General features: G+C 39.3%; 3 protein-coding genes across 3 annotated transcripts; all 3 read right to left on the bottom strand.

The window, feature by feature from the left end:
- Positions 1 to 35: 35 nt before the first annotated feature.
- On the bottom strand, positions 36 to 7,464 carry prf1.5 (perforin 1.5). The gene is made up of 5 exons (XM_020917344.2): positions 7,189 to 7,464; positions 5,871 to 6,146; positions 4,502 to 4,773; positions 3,066 to 3,207; positions 36 to 1,985 (listed from the first exon to the last, which is right to left on the bottom strand). The coding sequence occupies exons 2-5, from the start codon at positions 6,138 to 6,140 to the stop codon at positions 1,098 to 1,100; spliced, it is 1,572 nt and encodes a 523-aa protein (XP_020773003.2). The 5' UTR covers positions 6,141 to 6,146; positions 7,189 to 7,464; the 3' UTR covers positions 36 to 1,097.
- A 2,044-nt stretch (positions 7,465 to 9,508) lies between these two features.
- Positions 9,509 to 12,801, bottom strand: LOC110153444 (macrophage-expressed gene 1 protein-like). The gene is made up of 2 exons (XM_020917343.2): positions 12,322 to 12,801; positions 9,509 to 12,017 (listed from the first exon to the last, which is right to left on the bottom strand). Exons 1-2 carry the CDS (start codon positions 12,769 to 12,771, stop codon positions 10,350 to 10,352), a joined length of 2,118 nt encoding a protein of 705 aa, XP_020773002.2. The 5' UTR covers positions 12,772 to 12,801; the 3' UTR covers positions 9,509 to 10,349.
- A 931-nt stretch (positions 12,802 to 13,732) lies between these two features.
- LOC110153451 (macrophage-expressed gene 1 protein-like) lies at positions 13,733 to 18,246 on the bottom strand. The gene is made up of 2 exons (XM_020917350.2): positions 17,693 to 18,246; positions 13,733 to 15,958 (listed from the first exon to the last, which is right to left on the bottom strand). Exons 1-2 carry the CDS (start codon positions 18,131 to 18,133, stop codon positions 14,294 to 14,296), a joined length of 2,106 nt encoding a protein of 701 aa, XP_020773009.2. The 5' UTR covers positions 18,134 to 18,246; the 3' UTR covers positions 13,733 to 14,293.
- Positions 18,247 to 18,634: the final 388 nt, after the last annotated feature.

Genomic DNA, 18,634 nt, shown 5'->3' with positions numbered 1-18,634 from the left:
GGTAAGACGCTGCTGAAGTTACAGCTGCCCTCGGGTCGACTGATGGAAGCAAGGTCCCCAGTCTGCATCACCACTCTCACTCATGCACTCAGGTTCCTGACATAATGGATGGAAATGATGAGTAATAAAACTCTCTCTGCCATTTTATCAAAAGTATTTAATTAGGTACATTTGGTTTTACTGCTTAAATTTAAACCGTTCACTTTCATTTACAATCTTAAAATGACAATCTCTAATCATCATTAATATAAGAAACACACACAAAACAACTATTCTCTACAAATGAGTTATGTCTTTTATTCCGCAATACTTTAACAGCTACTGTAAATATTACAAAATGGGCTAAAATGCAAATACTTGTCCAAAATCCATTGTTCGCTAATAAATGTGTTAAGTTGAATCTGTGTATCGTTCGTTCATTAATTTTTTCAAAATAAAACCAAAGATAAGAAAATGCAAAAAAAAAAAAAAAAAAAAAGCATAAAACAAAATGAAAAAACAGATGATTTGTTTTTTCAGTTAGAGATTTTCTGTTTAAATTAATAATGGGGAAAAGAAAAAAAAAAACGATAACAGCCGTTGCCGTGACTTAAACAGCCGGACTTTTCCGCCGCATACGGATTGAACCAGGACTGGACCAGGACTAAACCAGGACCTGAGTGTCGGGACAGGCCCGAAAGTGTGATCAGGACTGAGACCGGTACCAGGACCAGCCCAGGACTGATCAGTTTAGTCCTGGGTTAGACCTGGTTCAGTCCTGATTTAAGTCTAGTGTTCTAGTGTAGTCCTGGGATCAGTCCTGTTTCAGTCTCTGTCTGGTCTTGGTCTCAGTCCTGATCACCCGATAGTCCTGGTTCAGTCCAATGATTTTCCATTATTAATTTAAACACAAAATCAAAAACTGAAAAACCAAATAGTTACCAGGTTTTTTTTTTCATTTTGGTTTTGGAGACAAAAACTGAAGAAAATTGTAGATTTTTCGTTTATCTTTGGTTTTATTTTGAAAAATGAATGGACGAATACATGGATTAAGTTGCCTTCTAAAATTACCTCAACATACATAATACACAATTTTAATTTCACAGTAAAACAATGATCTACTCTGCACTGGGAGAGTACCGCCCGCACCTGAACCCCGTGAGGTGAGCGTCACATTTAATAGTGTAACTAAAATACAGAACTCCTTTCTTGAGTCGGCAGCTGAGCCCATGAGTTCCTCTCTCGGGGAACACCAGGCACCTCCCGACCATGTCATTGTACAGCACGTCCCGGTCCCACACCTCAAACCACATCTCCTGACCCAGCTCCACCGATCCAAACGCATAACTGGCATTCCAAACTGGATTGTTGTCGTCCATAACTGTTGCCGTCTCCTCGTACATACCATTGTAGAATATTTTTACATACGCATCTGTTTTCGTGAAAGTATCTGCTCTTAGTCCAGATGCTCTGTGGATTTCTAAAGTTAACGTCCCCCTTCCTGCTCTTAAAGGACAGCAGTTGTGGTCAAGATTGGGTTTTGGTGAGCACTTTTTCATGCCCAGCTGATCTTCTTGCAGCTGGTTCTCCTTGATGTACTCCGTGACCGAATTCCTCAAGTTCGCGCTGATTTGTGGGTCGTCTACCAGATGGTGCAAAGGGAAAATTGCATAGGAAACCACATCTGGATTGTCCTGGAGGCTGTTCATCCAGCTATGGTAGGACTCAGATGGGTCTTGGTGGTATAAAATATCTGGGAAGTACCTCTCACCTCCAAAAACTTCAATTTTATGGGTCATGAAGCCTTGGTAGAACCCCATACTCATGTTACCCTTTAGGAAGTTGTCACACTTGTTGGAAACCGTTGCATTTGCAGGTAGAATGCCAAGAGCCATACGGAGCTCGATATTTAGACAGTTCTTGATCTGTGCCTCCGAGAACCCCTTTAGAGTCGCCAAGCAGGTCCTGAAAGCTGTTATTCTTCTCACTTTGCCTCCAAGTTGGACCTACAATAATAAAAATATGTATATTTAGTGCTTGCTTGCTATAAAAGCGTGTACTGAACTGTAGGAATGTGCAGTTAATTGAATTTTAATCGATCAATTTCCAGTTACTTCTAATTGTCATGTGAAATAAAGCAATTTTCTGGCACTGTAAGTAGTTCTTGTTTATAGTCAAGAAGTCATTATTAGATTTTAATAACAAAATTGAAGTAAAATATGAAATAATTCAATATGGAAATCAAGATTGCTTGTCATCTTTGCTGCAAAAATATGAACTGTACTGTAAAATTTTAAGATATTTAAATTGGTATGAATAATTTGGGGTGATACTTTACTAAAATAAGTTTGCAGCACCTTTTATTACCGTATTTTTTGCACCATAGGGCGCACTTATAAGCCTCCAACCCCATCAAAAAACTACTGCACGCCCTGCAATCCACAGCGCCCTATACACGAATCCACTCGGGTGTCCCAACACGACTTCAGTACACTACAAAGCTGCAACATCTGCTCCGTGCATGTTTCGTGCACTACACCCGCAGCGCACGAAACACGCACAGAGCAGACAGCGACCGCGCCGCAAAAAACACCCACAGCCACACTCATCACTCCACGCGGACGAGGAATGGAAAGGAGGAATGAACCAAAAAAGCGAGCGCAATGTACCGCTTCTAGACACGACTGAACAACTGAGTAACTGCGAACACGCCGACAATCCAGCGGTCCCAGACAGCACCCTCCCTACACATCACAACTGAACAAAGCCCAGAGTCACCGTGAACGCCACAAACAAAGTCCCACTGACCCATCCAACTGTTGTGTTTAATGCGGCTTACAGTCCGGTGCGGTTTATATGTGAAAAAAGTTACCAAAATAGACCATTCAGTGACAGTGCACCTTATAATTCAGAGCCCCCTATAGTGTGGAAAATACAGCACTTGAAAAAGGGTGTCTTGTTTATGTAGTACAGCTGAAGCATTATCTGCATCGTGAGGGGCCACCTTATACCTAAAGCTATACCTAACTTGCCAGTAATGCAGTAATCATTATTTGTCTGTATTACAAAATCTTTATTTTGCTGACCTGGTGAATGTAGTGTGTTCCGTAAGTGTCAATGAGGCGTCTATAGAGAGCTTTGTCCTGACTGGTGGTCAGGCTCTGTGGGAGTCTCTTCAGATGTTTGGTGAACTCTGCGCTCAGCTGTGGATGGTCAGCCAGTCTGTAGCTGCAATAACAAAAACACACACATTGTTTAGCATTAAAGAAACATTTTTCAGTAACCATGATCTTTAAGCGGACTTGCATTGCAGATATCTGTGACTCTTAAAAGGTCCACTATGTAACTTGCTGTCTCTATATGTCTCTGAGATATTTACTGTGGTAAAGCAATCACAATTCAACCTCTATTTTCTTTGTGTTTTAAAGAGACAGTCTGGACATAGGACCTCATTTCCTCGTGAGCCAGAGTGTTGGAGATGTGTGGAGACACTTCTTTAAATATTCCATCCAGTCCTTGTATTTGCAGAGGTCACTGGTTCTAGGCTAGTGCATGTCAATGGCCATAGTTATCCTGCCACTAAAAATAGTCTTACCCACTCCACAAAACACCTGAAACAAATCTATTATAACACCAGACTGTCGATGTAAATGTCTGTGTTGATAGAATAAATTTAGAAGTAAAACCGACCTTGCATTTGAAGGATTTATGTCTGAGCAGCAGCAGCGAGTTGTACTTTCTGATAGAAAGCTTGGCAGCGGCGGATTGATATATGAGAAAATAGTCCCTCAGTGCAACAATTCATGCAATGCAAGGTTAATTTTATTTCAAATATTATTCTGTCAACACAAACTTTTACATTGACAGTCTGGTGTAATAATAGATTTGCTTCGGGTGTTTTGTGGAGTGGGAAAGATTTTTAGTTTATGTTTTTAGTGGCAGGATAACTATGGTCATTGACATGCACTAGCCTAGCACCAGCGACCTCTGCAAATACAAGAACTGGATGGAATTTTTTTTTTTTTTTAAAGTGTCTGGCTCACTAGCAAATGAGGTCCTCTGTCTAAAATTCCTGACTGTCCCTTTAATGCCATACTTGGGAACATTTCAGGTAAAACACACAACCAGATGGTGAACCTTTCTCCAGAAAAGTTATATTCCACCTTAAACCTAAAGCTATACCTAAGTTGACAGTAATGCAGTGATCATTATTTGTCTGTATCCATAAAACCTGGTTGTTATTTTGTGTGTGTGTGTGTGCGTGTGTGCGTGTGTGTGCGTGTGTGTGTGTGTGTGTGTGTGTGTTTTTTAGTTTTCTACAGATTACTAAATCAGCAGGCACACTTTTGCGAGTAATAGGACTTTAGGCGTCTGCTCAGCTCAAAAGTGAATGATGTTTTACTTTTACTTTCTTTTCTTCTTTTGACTTACACTATTTCCACAAACAGAACAGGAAGCTATTTTAAACTTGTTTTACTTCCATTATTTAACAAAATTATGAATGAAATAAAAAATGTGTTACCTGTAGTAAGTGCAGCTGATTTCATGGGTGGCGAAAGTGGCTCTGTCCACACTGTGCTGTGAGCGGGCAAATTTGGCCAAATCAGAGCGACTCCCTCCGAGCACAGCCTTCCCGATCTCATCCAGACTTAAGCCTAGACCCCAGTTGTTGCTGACCAGAGAGCTGGAGCTGCGTAACAGTGAGTCCACAGAATGGTGAAGAGCACTGGACAGCTGTTTACTGCAGCGGCTGAAAGGACGCCAGTCTAGTACGGCCGCTGGAAGCTTCTGAACCTGGAAAACATCATGCACGATTTGAAAAAGTAGTTGAGTAAAAATAGCAAGGTTTTCCATTAACAGAGCATACAAAACAAGATGAACAACTTTTATGCTCATTATTTTTTCTTGCATTCGTATACATATAGAAGTAATACAGTTCTTGTTATTAGATTATCATATATTTTGTTATTTTTGTTATATATTATTATATTCAGACCAAGAGTTTGTTTTCAGTGAGTAGTTGAAAATGTCAGGTATGAAAACAAACTTGGTCTGAAAAAAGAATCTAATAACATAAATTATCAGAAGACCAAATTAACCTCATTGGACTAATAACATTTTTATTAAATATTGTTAATACATTGAAGGGTTTCCAAATAGAGTAGACTAAACTGTAATCTGTGTGTGTTTAAATCAATAGAGGCAATGAGTGACATTTACACTCCAATTATGTTATTAAATAAAATGATTCAAATCTCAATTGCTTGTGGCAGTATAGTGTAAGTAGAAATTTGTAGGAAACCCTGAAAGAGTAAATCATAATAAATTTAGTTTGTGCCTTTTATGAGAGGCAAGAACATCTTCTAATTAGTCTATCTTCTAATAGACTAAACGAAAAGCAAACAGAAAGTCTGGCCAGTGTGAGAGTTTAAATGACAAAGATCAATCTCAATCTGTCTTGTGTAAATTAATGTGATTTCTACCTGAAACCCAGACCAGTTATTAACATGTGTAAAGGTTCATCAGGCACAACTGTCTCCGCCTTCAGGAAGCCTTTTGTTATCATCAACTGTATGTTAATTTAGCACCAGCCTCTGAAACCAAAGTCACTCTGCATTGATATGTATGCAACTTGTATTTCTGTATCAATACTGAGAGCTTTAATGCTCTAAAAGGGACATGGGGAGAAACGGTGGGAGATGTAGTAGGAACATACTGCTGGTGGGGAGAGGCTGTTGGGTTTTGGCCAGAACAGGCTTAGGCCCTGTCCATATCAGCTGTAACAATAATAAACCTTGGTCTATATTCCAAAAACTCCTCGGGCTTCGCAAATGTATTCATTATTTATCATCAAGAGATATATAATTTTTTCCACAACACACTCATTGTACCTGGTCTTGTTGGAAGCGGTTGGGGCACAGTGTACAGGTGTGGTTGTTGGACAGGTGGGCTTTGACGTTTATCACGTAGGCTCCAGTTCGCCTCATCCGGACCACATCGAAGCCTTCTCCAGCCAGGTTATGACCGGGAACAAAAGAGGCTTTTTCACACTCTGACGCAGAGCCGGTGTAACAGCCCTGGATGTGCTGCACCTCAAACACCATCGATAACGCCACAATCAACAAGAGGAAGCGGCTCATGTGCAGCTGGTCTCCTGGCATTGTTACCTGAAGATATGAGAATGGACTTATAAGTGAGGAGAACTTGCAATGTAGTACTACTTTTCTACCTCATCATGCACCTCACACAGTGTTTATTAGTACTGTAGTGTACCCAGCTTGTTTGTATTGCATTGGAAAAACATAACTGTGACAAAAATCAGATGAGCAGACACTTTTCATCTAATTAGAAAACTATTCATTGCAAACTTGAGCCATCAAAAGAAACAGAAAACGCACACCAAAATTCTTGTGCAAATGCAAGGAGCAGCAAGACAAAAGTGAAATAATGCATAGCACACTCAGATGGCCGATGTCCAAAAGCTTTTTTACTTTTAAATAACGTTTCGGCAAAAGCAAGAAAAATATCTGACGAAGGCTTTTTTCGCTGAAACATTATTTGAAAATAAAAAAGCTTTTGGACCATCTGAGTGTGCTATGCATTTTTTCACTTTTGTTTTAAACTTGAGGCATGTGAGGCACTATAATATGATGCTTTGGGATGAGAGCTGATTGGCTGCAAGGGTAATCCTCCCTGCTTCACCTTTCTTTCTGAAAAACCTGATCTAAAGCTTCACTAGTGTTTCTTACATTTGAATACTAGTGATGCACCAAGAGGCTTGTGAGAGCTACAGACTACTGTTTTCAGGTTCTCAATCTTTAAGTAACAGGCTTCAAATGATGTAATGAATGTGTGCACTTCTTTTTGAATGTGTTTACACTTTTAGACACACTTTTAGATGCTTTTACTTGAACCCCTGACAGTCCTGCACAAGAATTCCACTGGGTTCCGACTTTTGAATGTGCACAAATGGTAAACATTAAGTCATGAATCAGCTGCAGTGAAGAGAAAACAAAGTACACAAGCATCTGCATACAGTCTCATTTTAACATGTTGACCAGAGAATAAAGATCAACAGTAAGAATTATATTTTAATAGTAACTCGATGCATTGCTAAGCCGCTTTGAAAACTGTAGAGCATAATCCAGCTGTACAGATGTTGACTCAACCCGAAACGTGCAGAGACTTATAAAAGCTTTTTTCCCTTACCTTGCACTTGAATGGGTCTTTTGTGTTGCTTTGCAGTGTCTTTTCTTCCTCCTGTGCAATATTTTGCTTATGTCTCAGCAAAAAGGAACCATGGTTTTATCCACTTCTTAAAACTGACAATCTTAACAAACTCCTTAAATTCTTTATAATACACTTATAATGAGTTTCTGTGCAGCCCTGAGTACTTTATGTCCTCTCTGTTTAGGAATTCCCCCACTTTATGCACTCTTTATCTGCTTCCCCTCTGCCTCTGTGTCTGAAGCACTCAGACAATTTCCTCAGCATGACTGGGTTTGTTTTCATGAACATGACCTAGCTCCACACATCCCTCAGACCTGTGTATGCGCATGTGCACGTGTGGGGGAGGGATCATCTTTACAGTCACGAGAGAACAGACACATGCCACTCTGAGCCCTCTTTACTGGAAATGGATCTGTAATGTCTGACTTGTCACAACAACCACACATTTTGAAGGGTAATACTGCTATAAATTACGGATACAAATACTACTAATGTACTTTTAAATGTACAGTATAGTTAAAAAAAAAAAAAAAAAAAAAAAAAAAAGAGAGAGAGCCTATGTCTTCAATAGGGTTGTGAAATCTAATGAAACTACTGATACTAACAGTATTAATTGGTACTAAAACTAGTATCAAAACTAGAAAAAGAAATGTATTTTTTCTGAATAGCTTTAGAATGATCTTGATCAGATCATGATCAGAACCAAAAGTGGGGACTTGCAAGTTGTAACTTGGACTCGAGTCAGACTTGAGTCACTATTTTTAGGACTTTAGACCTGACGTGATAAAATGGACTAAGACTTGGGACTTGACTTGGACTTGAGGCCTGTGACTTGAGAAGACTCAAGAAACACTTTCAAATCTGAATCCATAAGTCACCTATTTGGATATTAAATGTGGCCAATTTGTTTTTCTTTTCAACATTCAATTGAACCAGCAATACTGGAACAAAAGAGTCAATAGAATAATTACAAAAACTAGAAATTATACAAAACATGGTTAACATTTCAACATTTCTAATGAGATAGGTGGGCCTGTCTGTGTTTTTGTAGCACGTTCCAGTCCAGGGTTCAGGAGGAGAGAGCAACACACAGATCAGGCAACCCCCCAAAAAATCTCAGCCCCAGTCTTTGGGAAACAATGACATAGACTATACGCCCCAGGCACCACTATGGAATTATTGGGACCACTCAGAGATTACACAGATATAAGACCACATAGTAACATGAAAAAAGAAAGTACTACGATTTTATGTTGAAAATAGAGTTCTATTGTCTAAATAAAGAGTGTTTATTATTATCATTGTGGTATTGGAATTGGCATTGAGTATAGAGTCTATTCCTTAGTATCGAAATTAAGTATCATAACCACACTTCAATATACCAAATTCTTTTTAAAAAGGAAAAGACAACTTTTGTGCAAGAAACTGTTTCAACATTTACTTGCATCACATTAACAGAATAAAGCTGTCTGTATTTATTTTATGGTAGCTAAGGAACAGTTATTAAATTACATCTATGCGTGTCATTTTTGCTGCCCAACTAGGAAGTAAAATGACAAACTATACAAAATTTGTCAAACTACAGAAACTGTCATATGCACTCTTATTAGACATAATGAGTCATAGAGATTACGTATTTGACCATATACAGATCAAATGTACTACAAAGAAAATGTGAACAGTTTTAGTGCAAATAAATAAATATTGACCCCCAAAATATATTATTGTAATAGTTATGACTGGCCTAATGCATGACTGTATCTGTTATGTTTAGTTATTTATTCATAGGGACAGTGCATATGAATGTATCTGTAATTATAGTGTACTGTGTGTATGCCCATGTCCATCTTTTGTCCCTAGTCAGATAACACAGAAAACAATTACACCATTTTACAAACAAAAAGACATAACAGCAGTAAAAGAGGAGAGTTATAGTCTACAGCCAGCCTGTCTGAGCACTGATAACCTAACCAAACCTATGAGTCATCTCTGTCTTTGTCTGATTTTAGATTTTAGAGTCAAAGTCAGGAAGTCGAAGTGTTTGAGGCCTGGACGGAACAACTGTATATCTGTATCTATATACCCAGTGCAAATCCCTATACTATTTAGGAATGGTAAGAAGATTGTTTTTTTTTTTTGTTTGTTTGTTTGTTTTTTGTTTTTTAATGGAATCTGAATTAACATTACAATTCTTTCAGTGTAAAGTGTGGTATTGTGTCTGGTCCTTTGTGATTTTGTTCTTACATACCTTACATAAATTAATACTACATAATATTAATAATAACATAATACACAATGATTAAGTTAAAGAGAGACATTTTATTATTCAAGTATAAACAGATCAGTGCAAACGATTTCAAAGACTCTTTGTTGTAGACAGTTTAAAGGTCAGCTATTAAACAATTGTTATTTATTTAAAACTAAACTGAGTATTATTTACAGCATATATTTTAATAAAATACACATTAGACTATATAAAAAACCTATACAACAATAACCACTTTTTAGTCTCAAAATAGGACAGATGGGGGCACTGTTGGTTCACATTTGTTTTCCAGAGTTCGAGTGTGTGCTGGTAAAGGCTTTCCGGTGCCTTTTACACTAATTTAGCCCATTTAGAATGTAGACAATTTAAAAACAAAATGATAAAAACATACAACTTTGTATAATCAAGCTTATTCAAGTGACAATATAGTTGCGATAACAAAAACAACTATAATCTTGACCATTTTAAAAGCAAAATTAATCATTTCTTTCTCATAACTTTTTCATTCAGAAAGTGTGATTTCGTAAAACTGGTCTCATGTTATTGATGAAAGTAAATTAAAAATGTCACTGTTGTTATGGTGTCAATAATCGGAAATACTGTAAAATTATAATGTTTCTTTTTCGAATAATCGTACCACCAAAATTTGACATTGTGACTTCCTACATACAACAAATATATTGTTGCATGTAGGAATTTGTTGCCTCATGAGAGTGTGGTTTTCTCATCATTGATCATTCTGTAAGATTAATCATCTGAAGCACAACATAGTCAGAAAATGACAGATTTGCTTGTATGTATACAGTGCAAAAATATATATGTTTATAGAAAAAATATTGGCCCCTGCCAGTTTAATTCTCTGCAATGTATTTGTTTAAGCTTCTGGTGTTAATCTGTCTGTTTCTTCAGCATCTCCTTGTATTTCCTCATAGCTTTTGGACATTTGAAATCTTGGCAGCCTTCGTCTTTTCTTGATTATTACCACTGTCACCACAACCACCAGGGCAACCAAAGCCAGTACCCCAAAAGCTATCCCAGTCTTTTCCCCACTGGACAGCTTGTTATACTCAGGGTCCATCTGCTTCACCATTTCCCGGATCTCTTCTGGTTTGGCCAGTTTCCACAGTTTGGTTTTCCCCACTCGGACCCAGTTCTTATCTCCCTCAGTCATGACCATCACCGTGTTGGTGGCCTGCATGCTGACGAGAGGGGCTTTGGTGAATGGCGGCAGTCGGATAGGTTTCAGTTCTCCTCCAGTGAATAATCCTGACTGGACGCAGTAAAGGATCTCGCACCCATCGCTCACAATAGCAAGGTGTTGGCTGAATTTAGGAGGGCAGCGGCGTTGGTTGTTTGCTAGGGGATTGGCAGACTGACAGCTGAAGAGGCCACCAAAAGCCACAGAGTATCTTGTGCCTCTTTCATAGTCACGACTTACACACAGCATCAATCCATCAGAGAGGAATTTTTCTGCAATAAAATTTAGAGGACAACCTTTGGAATTAGTGATGGGATTGAGCATGGATGGGCTGTAGAAACCTCCAAAGAGATACCCAGAGTTATCTGGAGCTTTCCCATTCACTGAACACCAGTATGTGTCAATACGAGCAGAACGCACATAGTAATTGTCCTGGCAAATCCTTTGGTGGCAATCAGACCAGCCAAGAAACCCACAGCTGTATGTATGGTCATAGCATTCATATAAAGTATATCCTTCCTGTCTCACCTCAGATCTAAGTAAAGTGGGTGTGTAAGGAGAACGACAGGAGAAGTCACCTGTGTCTGGGTTTTTTTGGGCCAGTTTCTCACAAAGTGGTCCTGCATCTCGGCTCAGCTGATTACACTGTTGATAGACACCCCCGAAGCTGAGGTTAGTGGCTGGGCCCTCACACGATGCATCATCAACATTTGCCTGAAAGTTGAAGTTCTGGGAGCTGACATCTACACAGCCTGGACGAGTGTTGACCACATAATATCTCTGTATGGCTTTTTGAAGAGAATCAGCGACCTTTTCTACAGTGGGCGCTGGTATATCAGGGACTGTGTTGTGGTTGATAATATGGTGCAGGGGGACTCCTGCGCGATCAATAGCCACCAGATTGTTTTTTATGCTTTCCTGCCACTTCTGCAGAGTGATTCCAGGATAGAAAGGCACACCTCCGTGACTCTGTGTAAGGGAGTATTGGATATTGGACTGGTATGTTTGAAGGTCTGAGCTTTGTTGGGAACTTCCTCCACCTATGTCAAATTTAAGCTTGTCAAAAAAATTGAATCCTGCCTGTGCTTTTACACTAGAACTCTGTGAAACAGAATCTGAGATATATTTTGAGTTGAGGTAGTCCTCCTCCACTAAAGAGGCTCCGGCATCGACACTGGTGATCACGTGGGTTCCATAGTCCACCACCATCTTCTCAGACAGATACGCAGCATTCTTTGTCTGGTTGTTTTCGATGGCATCTGCTATGTCTTTGACTTGCTGAGCAAAACGCATGTCCAGTGTGAAGTCTGGATATGCCTTCACAGAGTAGATGAAGTTACGCACCTTTAACAAAGACAGTAATTGTTGGTTAATAATGAAATATCCTAATTCTGATTAAAATTCACTTTTATATGATATGCATTTGAAGAATTTTATTTGATGATTTAATTTTATAATTTGTATTTATTTTTTATTTGTACAATGTTCAAAGTCTGAACTCAGTTCTATGTCATTTTCACATTTTTTATCATTTCCTTTACAAACTGCAAATTATTTATAGTGGTACTATCCCATTAGTAATAATGAAAGAAAAATGCATTAAGCATTTTGATAATTTTTTTTATATAACTGTTCATAAAAAACATACCTGCACTCTGGTTGTTGTGGAAGACTCTTTGACCTGGTGCGTTTTCATTCTTTGGTTTTCTGTAGAAAATTTCCCATTCACCATAGAGAGGAAGGAGACATCTGCATTTATGGAACTAGAAGTGACACTCTTCTGGTCTGTCCACGAGCTGATGATTTCTGAGCTGGTCTCTACACCGGTCTCCTTTTGATGGATCACAAACACCTCATCAGGGATGAGGTAGATCCCGTCCTCTGTGGTCTGACACTGGGAGTAGCTGAAGTTCATCACTCGACCCATGTCTATGTTCCTGAGGTTGTCCCAGCCGCCACCAGGCAAGACCCCCAGAGATGTGATGGAGAGGTTTGTGGATGCGCGGCATTGTCTGAGCCAGTTGGTAGGGCGGCTTGTGGAAAAACAGGGTCCACTCTGAAGGAGGACTACAGCCAGGCACAAAACCAGTGTCTCCATGCTGACTAGCACTGAGTCAGACCTGCGAGAGGCTCTTAAGTTCAAGGCGACTTCCTCTTTGTGGCAGAGAATGTATCACGAGATGGGAATGTTGGAGGAGGAGCCTCAACTGGTATTAAGTTTACCTGAAGTAATGATAACTGCTCAAAACCTTACATAACAGTTATCTTCACAAAACACTAAAATATCCTTTAATTAAGCACACACACATTTTATTATTATTACATTATTATTAAAATGTACAAACTAATACAGTATTGTATACAATGGTTAAAGAGTGAGCTAAATATTTAAATTTTGAATATGAACTTGAAGACCTTTTCTCCGCAGGCCAAGGGGAAAGGGGAAGAGAACTTTTGTTGTCTCCCCATCCACTATAGACAACAGAGCAAAATATATTCTAAACAGATACATCTAAACACTCCCTATTGTGGGCCAAAGAAAACCCTTTGTTTGGCCCACAGGTAAACAGAAAGCACCTGACTGCCTCTTGCACAGGTGTGCTTGTCATAATATTATATGAACACTGGACAAGCATGTCTGTTCTTGCACTCGGAAACTCCAGGTTGAGCCTCCACCCCTCGATACAAGGTGCAGCCAAGAGGTAAAAACAACAAACAAGTCTCATGTTTTCTCTCAGGATTAGTACTAGACCACAGTGACACTAATCATTGTCATAAAATGAATTGATTATTTGGATGGTGGTGCCTCTGATAAGACATAAAGTACACAACAGTAACCAACTGTTATACCACTTACTGTTCCCTTTTGTAAAAGAGAACTCAAAGTTGATTTTAAGCAAACCCTAAAAGGGAAGTGATATTAATAAATCAGAGAACACGTCAATGGAAATTACCCAACATTTTCAGATCCTTATCAGGTTAAAGTTACCAGTTACACACTTTCATTTTGCCATTGTTTGCAACAGACTTTCCCAATAAAATACAAAGTGTCAACAAAGCTGTTTATACCATTGTGTTTTATTGATCAATAACATCAAAACCCTTTACAGCAAACTGACTGTGCAAAATATGAACCTCTGCCATTAAATTCTACATAATGAAAACAAAACAAAATGTGCAATTGTTTTAATCATTAACATTTCCCTGTAATGTTCAAAGCATAAAACATGTAATTTGAATAAGAAAAGAAGAAAAAACACTGTTATAAGACAATGAGACAGTGCTATATTACCCAGTGTCCCCAGTTGTAGAAGATTTGTCATAAGTTATAATGTTTTTATTTAGGTTATTAGTGTTATTATATTTTTTTTTTTCCAGATAAGATGTGTATTCACAAGTAATTATTTACAAACAGGACCAGATGCCCAGAAGAATATACATGCACAATTACATACAAAATTTCACAGAGCAAAAATTTTCCATTAGAAACTACTTTTTCTCCACTATTTCCACCATTTCTCTCTGACCCAGTATCACAAGGTCTACTCCAGTGTTTGCACACCTGGAGATCTGCTTATATTGAGGGTTCATCTTCAAAAATGAGATCTGATTCAAATCGTTTATGTTAAAGAACCATGCAAAACTGCCTTCTCGTTCTCGTTCTCAAATGTCACATAACTACTTTGCCCCTTCGGTTTTCTCACGATTATCACCACCCCTGCCACTATAACCACCACAGCAACTAAAGCCAGAACTATCACAAGAACTATCAAAATTGTTTCCCTACTAGACAGCTTGTTGGATTCAAGGTCCATCTTCTTCACCATTTCCTGGATCTCTTCAGGTTTGGCCAGCTTCCATTGCTTGTCTTTACCCACTCTGACCCAGTTCTTCTCTCCCTCGGTCATGATCATCACATTACCATTCGCTTCCATTTTGATTTGTGGAAGTTTGGCGAAGGGAGGCAGCTGGACAGTTTGCAGCTCTCCTCCAGTAAAAGACATTGACTGGACACAGTAGTGGATCTCACAGTCATTGCTCGATGTAACAAGGTGTTGGCTGAATTTAAGAGGGCAGTGGTGTTGATTGTTTGCTAGAGGGTTGTTTGACTCACAGCTGAGGAAGCCTCCAAAGGGCACTGCATATCTTGAGCCTGTTTCGTAGTCATGGCTCAGACACAGCATTATTTCTTCTGAGAGAAATTTTACTGCAATAAAGTTTGGGGGACAGTCTTTGGAGTTGGTGATCGGATTAGGAACCTCTTTGCTATAGAGCCCTCCGAAGAGATACCCAGAGTTGACCAAGGCCATTTCATTATTTGAGCACCAGTATGTGTCAATAAGGGCGGAGCGGACAAGGGATTTATCCTGACAAATCTTTTTGGTGCAATGTGTTAAGTATAAAAATCCACATCTGTATGTTTCATCATGGCATTCCTTCTGAGTATATTCTTCCTGTCTCACTTCAGATCTCAGTAAAGTGGGTGTGTAAGGAGAACGACAGGAGAAGTCACCTGTGTCTGGGTTTTTTTGGGCCAGTTTCTCACAAAGTGGTCCTGCATCTTCGTCCGTCTGATTACACTGTTGATAGACACCCCCAAAGCTGAGGTTAGTGCCTGGGCCCTCACATGATCCATCATCAACATTTGCCTGAAAGTTGAAGTTCCTGGAGTTGACATCTACACAGCCTGGACGAGTGTTGACTGCATAATATCGATCTATGGCATTTTTAATAGAATCAGACACCATTTCTACAGTGGGTTCTGGTATATCAGGGACTGTGTTGTGATTGATAATATAGTGTAGGGGGACTCCTGAGCGATCAATAGCCACCAAATTGTTCTTTGTACTTTCTTGCCACTGTTGCAGAGTGAGTCCAAAATAGAAAGGCACACCTCCGTGACTCTCAATATTAGAGTGTTTTATGTTTGACTCGTAAGTCTCATGGGATGAACTTCCATCAAGATTCTTCACACCAACGTCAAACTTAAATTTGAGTAAATTAAAAAAGTGAAAACCTGCCTCTGCTTCTATATTGGAGAGCTGCTGTGCATTATCTGAGACATACTTTGAGTTGAGGTAGTCCTCTTCCACTAAAGAGGCTCCGGCATCAACACTGGTGATCACGTGGGTTCCATAGTCCACCACCAACTTCTCAGACAGATACGCGGCATTCTTTGTCTGGTTGTTTTCAATGGCATCTGCTATGTCTTTGACTTGCTGAAGAAAACGTGAGTCCAGTGTGAAGTCTGGGTTTGCCTTCACTGTGTAGATGAAGTCACGCACCTTTCAGGAGAAATAAGACAGTTAGGTAAAGTGAAAACTTTCAAATTTGAGTTTCAAACACTAAAATTATTGTTTCATTTGATCAAAAATGTCTAAACTAGCTAAACAAATTTTGTTTATTAATACATATTTTTAATTCATGTTACTTATAGGCAGTGTTGGGAGTAACACGTAATAAAAGTAACGAATTACAGTAATGCATTACTTTTTGCTGTAACGCAGTAATGTAAGGCATTACAGGGGAAAAAATAGTAATATTTTACTCAGTACAAATGTGAGTAACGCGCGTTACAGTGTTTTTTAACCTGGATTGAAGTGGTGGGTTTTTCTTCATACAAATTCGCTAAAATCACCTCGATATCAGCAGCGGTGAAACGCCGGAGATGCGCCCTCATAGACCTTCAGGTAACCGCGGGCGAAAGGACTGACAAAGAACTCCACGCTGTTTAGACCTGGTTTAGACCTGGGTCAGTTCTGGTTTAGACCTGGTTTACACTCGTCCCTCCCTCTATCGCAGTTCACTTTTCGCGGTCTAGCAGATTTTTTTTTTTTTTTTTTTTTTTTTTTTTTTTTGTGCAATTTTGCATGCCATGTTTTTTTTTTTTTTTTTACATTGTATGAATGCGTATTGCGTTCCTCCCGCTGCGTCCTGACTGGCCAAGGGACTCCTGTCTCCTGTACAGTACAGTACAGAATGTGTTCAGCTGCCAAATTTAAATACATGTTCAATCTGTATCAGTGTGATTCTGAAGTGCTGTACGGTTGCAAGTTTTCTCCCCGACGAAACCCACACAACGTCGACGAAACGTTCTGCACCGACAAAGGCTCCTGCACTCGCACCCAAAAGGCAGAGGAAGATGCAAACCATCACACAAAAAGTTGGACTTCTGGACACGCTGAAGGAAGGTAGAAGTTACGCGCTGTAACAGACTCTTGCACCGGCTCGGGTACCTGCAAATAGTTGCTGAAATCAGGGCCGCGAGCCCGAACAGCAGGGTGACAGCCGCTCTTACCTCCGTGAGGTGCGGAGCAGAGCCGCTCCTTTCTCCTGCGGTCACCTTCGAGCCCGTCCCTACAGTGAGTCCTGTTTTAGTCCTAGTTCAGTTCTAGTTTAGTCCTAGTTCACTTCTGGTTTAGTCCTGGTTCAGCTCTGGTTTAGTCCTGGTTTAGACCTGGTTTAGTCCTGGTTCAGTCCATATACAGCGCAAAAGTTATTTTGGTGAGAGTAACTTAAAGTAATGCAATAGTAATGTAATGCCTTACATTTTAAATGCAGTAATATTGTAATGTAACGAATTACTTTGAAATGACAGTAATAGGTAATAAATAACGCATTACAGTTTCAAAGTAACTTGCCCAACAGTGCTTATAGGCTATAAGATATAAAATGGTGTCACTAAACTGAACTACCTAATATGCAAACTGGCTTTTGACTACATTGTTATTGTGATATTTAGGTAAGCAGACAGTATAGTGTTATGTTGATGTATAAAATTGATGCACAGAGATGGTAGATCAAAATGTATCCTTTTCCCTATACAAAAATAGAGTTTTAATATTTGAATCATGAATCACTGCTCCTCCTGACCCTGTCTGTACCTCGAGCTGCAGTGAACTACAACAATGATTTTTAATTATGTTTTTTTCCCCACGTTCTGCTTTCAAATACCTACACGGCACTGCGTCAAGGGCAGTGAGTTAAAAGTTGTAATACTATGTTAACGTAAAACATACCTGTACTCTTGCTGTTTGAGATGAATTTTTGATCTGTGCCGTTTTCATCCTCTGGTTTTCTATTGAAAATTTGCCATTCAAGACCATAAGAAAGGATGGTTCTGCATTTATGGATTTACAGGTGACACTCTTCTGGTCTGTCCATGAGCTGATGATCTCTGAGCTGGTCTTTACATCCGTCTCCTTTTGGGGGATCACAAACACCTCGTCAGGGATGAGGTAGTCCCCGTCCTCTGTGGTCTGACACTGGGAGTAGTTGAAGTTCATCACTCGACCCATGTCTATGTTCCTCAGGTTGTCCCAGCCGCCACCCGGTAGGACCTCCAGCGCAGTGAGGTTTTTAAATGTCCGACAATGAGTAAAGCTGCTGTATTGATCAATGGCCAGAGTAAAGACGGTATTAAAAAGGGCGACCAAAAGAAAAAATAGTAGCCTCTTCATGGTGGCAGCCGGCGTCAGGGCAAAAAAGACTCCAACAACTGAAGTTACCTTAAATTATTCGGAATACTGGCAGCCACTCACTGCACCAGAACTGTACGTATTAGTGGTGTAGTGTGGGGTTAGTCCGGGCCAGTAGATGCCTTTATAGTTGTTACTCGGTTTCATTTTACCTGGGAAAATTGTCTGCTGTTTCCTTTTACTGATAATGACCTATCCAAATACAGACTGGTAAACAAATACCTATCTAATAATAGTTACTATCACATACTGGGCTGGTTTAAATGAGAATAACAATTTTCATTATATTTATCTATGAACAGCACATTACACTGTTAGTTGTAAAAACTGTTCTTGTTGTTGAGTTAGTAACATTCATTCTAATACAATATGAATGCAATAAAAACAACACAATTAATAGAAAATAAAAGTATGTCATAGATGTTATGTTGCTTAACCAGTTTTTTAGTTGTTTAGTAGAGCAGTGACTCAACAAGACAAAAC

The sequence above is a fragment of the Boleophthalmus pectinirostris genome, unplaced genomic scaffold (assembly GCF_026225935.1).
Source record: "Boleophthalmus pectinirostris isolate CB_2022bp ecotype Guang Dong unplaced genomic scaffold, ASM2622593v1 HiC_scaffold_4, whole genome shotgun sequence".
NCBI lineage: Eukaryota > Metazoa > Chordata > Actinopteri > Gobiiformes > Gobiidae > Boleophthalmus > Boleophthalmus pectinirostris.
This window is presented reverse-complemented; position numbering and strand designations above follow the sequence as displayed.